The 2,500-nt window shown below is 40.5% G+C and overlaps 1 protein-coding gene across 2 annotated transcripts in view; it reads right to left on the bottom strand.

Moving 5' to 3' along the window:
- col9a1c (collagen, type IX, alpha 1c) overlaps positions 1 to 2,500 on the bottom strand; it is a 37,207-nt gene that overhangs the window by 29,037 nt on the left and 5,670 nt on the right. For both annotated transcript variants that reach the window (XM_083546770.1, XM_083546771.1), the window contains exon 3: positions 499 to 570. In XM_083546770.1, coding sequence (XP_083402896.1) covers positions 499 to 570 — 72 coding nt within the window. The remainder of the gene's footprint in view (positions 1 to 498; positions 571 to 2,500) is intronic.

The raw sequence follows: 2,500 nt of genomic DNA, 5'->3' as shown, positions 1-2,500 counted from the left end.
ATGTGGTTTTTCTCCAAACTGAAATTTGACTTTCACTTGAACATGCCACCTCGACTTCTCACCTACATCAGTACCTGACTTTACTAACACCTTTTCAGCTTGAAAGAATCTCCACAAATCTCCACAAAATCTAGTGGAACATCTTCCCAGAAGAGTGGAGCTTATTATTTTGGTGGAGCAAGTGGAGACTAAATGTGGAATGGGATGTTTAAATAGAAGTACATAATGGTGAGGTGTCTGTGTGAACATTCTGGAGAAAACATCTTGAAATGTCATTTCAGATTTCATTAAAGGGGTAAACAGAATGGTGAAAAAATGATGGGACAACCAGAAAACAGAAGAAAGGAACAAAGGGAGGACGAAAATAAGAAGAGCAGAAGGTTTTGAAAAATATTGATAAAGGTTCTCTATCACAGTATAGAATCAAAGTGAGATCCAGAATAAAGTTCACTAAGTTATTTCTGATGATCCATGCATGGTTCCTGTGCTGGATTTTACCTGGAAGGTCATCTTGTCCGTTCCTCAGTGGTGGGCACACGGTATCTCCATCCAGTCTGTTTAAATCCAGCTCTGGAAAAGACAAATGACTGATTACACTTGAAATTACAGTATTTGGTAGAATCCAGAGCGACTTACATTTATCTCATTCATACAACTGAGCAGCTATGGGGTTAAGGGCCTTGCTCAGGGGCCCTGGATTCGCAGGTTGGTGTGGCTGGTATTTGAACTCAAGACCTTCAGATCCAAAGCCCAGTACCTCATCCACTAAGCTAACAACCTCCTATAGTTCTATGGACACTATAGGTGTTCCCCAAACTTCTCTTGGGAAGTGGAAGGTCAACGGTTTTAGACATTGGCCTTCTGCCTGGAAGGTTGTGAGTTTTAATCCCAAAAATGCCACTGAATGATAGAATAGCTAAATGCTATAAAGGTGTGCATCTATTTCAATGTTTTTGCACTGCAGTTCTGAATTTGTATCGATGATTTCCAGTTTTTGGTTGTACGTACACGTGTCTGTGACATGAGCCGTTACTATAGAAACAATAAACCTTAATAATGTAACGAATAGCTAAATGCTATGCAACAGTGCAATTTCTTCATCTCAGAGAGAATCCTTTTTCATATGAATAAATGTATCTGTGTATAAAATTGCTGTCCGTCTGTAGTTCTACAAGTCATCAGAGAATTCGCAAATGTAACCCAGACATGGGGTTTCCCAGCCGGCTTGTCTGCGGCACGGCCACCTACTTCACTCTCACACGTCCCACAAAACGTTTTCGGGAAGAAAGTGGCGTAACGCGGAAATGGTGTAACCAGGCAGCCTGCGCGCGGTTTGTGGCTTCTGGATAAACAGCAGTAAATGTTGCAACATTTAAAAAGTGGCTTCTGGGACAGAAAGGAAACAATCATCCAATAAACAGTGGTCTTCACCGGTTTAAAGCATCCATCTGTTGGAGGTTCAACTAATAAGCAGCAAAGCGTTTTGCCATGATGAGCTCAAAACAACCCACGGAAATGAGTAGATGTTTGTATTGGTTCCTAATGGCTGTTCATGGGATTCTGGAATGGAAGGTGTTGCTTCTGTTCCTGATGATTCCTGATGAATGATCTAATGGTAGTCTGATGGAAAGCATTAAACCAATGAAAGAGCAGAAAACCAAGCCAAAGTCAAATGTATATACTGTATATGCAGGTAGTCCCCGAGGTACGATGGTTTAACTTAAGATTTTTGGATCTTACGATGGCGATACGACAAAATTAAAACCATTCGTGTGGAAACATAGCAAAAGTTCTATTTGGTGTCCTTATGATTTACGCCAGTGAAAACACCACCATTACTTTAAAAATATTCACAAAAATATTTTATCTTCATGCTCTACGTTGAGTATCTTTTCACTCATAATAAACACACATCAATATTTGTCTATGCACATGTTGATTAGAATATTAAACGCATCATTTTTTTGGACCTCTTCAGACGCTTTAGTATGAAATTTTCCCTTCACTTAATCTAGGAGACCAAAAACCTGTTCCAACATGACGATGCCCCTGAAGCTCCATGGAAATGGACTGGACATGGTTTGGAGTGGAAGAACACCTTTGGGGTGAATGTAAACGCTGACTGCACCCCAGACCTCCACACCTTCTCACCTAGATCACTACCTGACTTTACTAACACCCTTGTAGTTGATGGAATCTCCACAAATCTCCACAAGCACACTGCAAAATCTACTGGAATGTGGAATGAGAAGTTCAAAAATCACATATAATTCTTACGGCTAGGTGTCCACAAACTTTTGGCAATATAGTTACCTTTCAAAAGTTTTGGTATCTGTGACACTGGGATTCCCAGGTCCTCAGTGAAGCGATTGACCAAGAAGGAGTGTGGTTGAGGTAGTAAGAGTATCGCTGAGGTGAACCAGCTTTAAATCTGACGGTTCCAAAGTTCTGAAGCTGAGACTGGAGACTTCTTCCATACATTTTTACACAAGTTTTAAGT

This window comes from Silurus aristotelis, assembly GCF_946808225.1.
Source record: "Silurus aristotelis genome assembly, chromosome: 7".
Taxonomy (NCBI): Eukaryota; Metazoa; Chordata; class Actinopteri; order Siluriformes; family Siluridae; genus Silurus; species Silurus aristotelis.
This window is presented reverse-complemented; position numbering and strand designations above follow the sequence as displayed.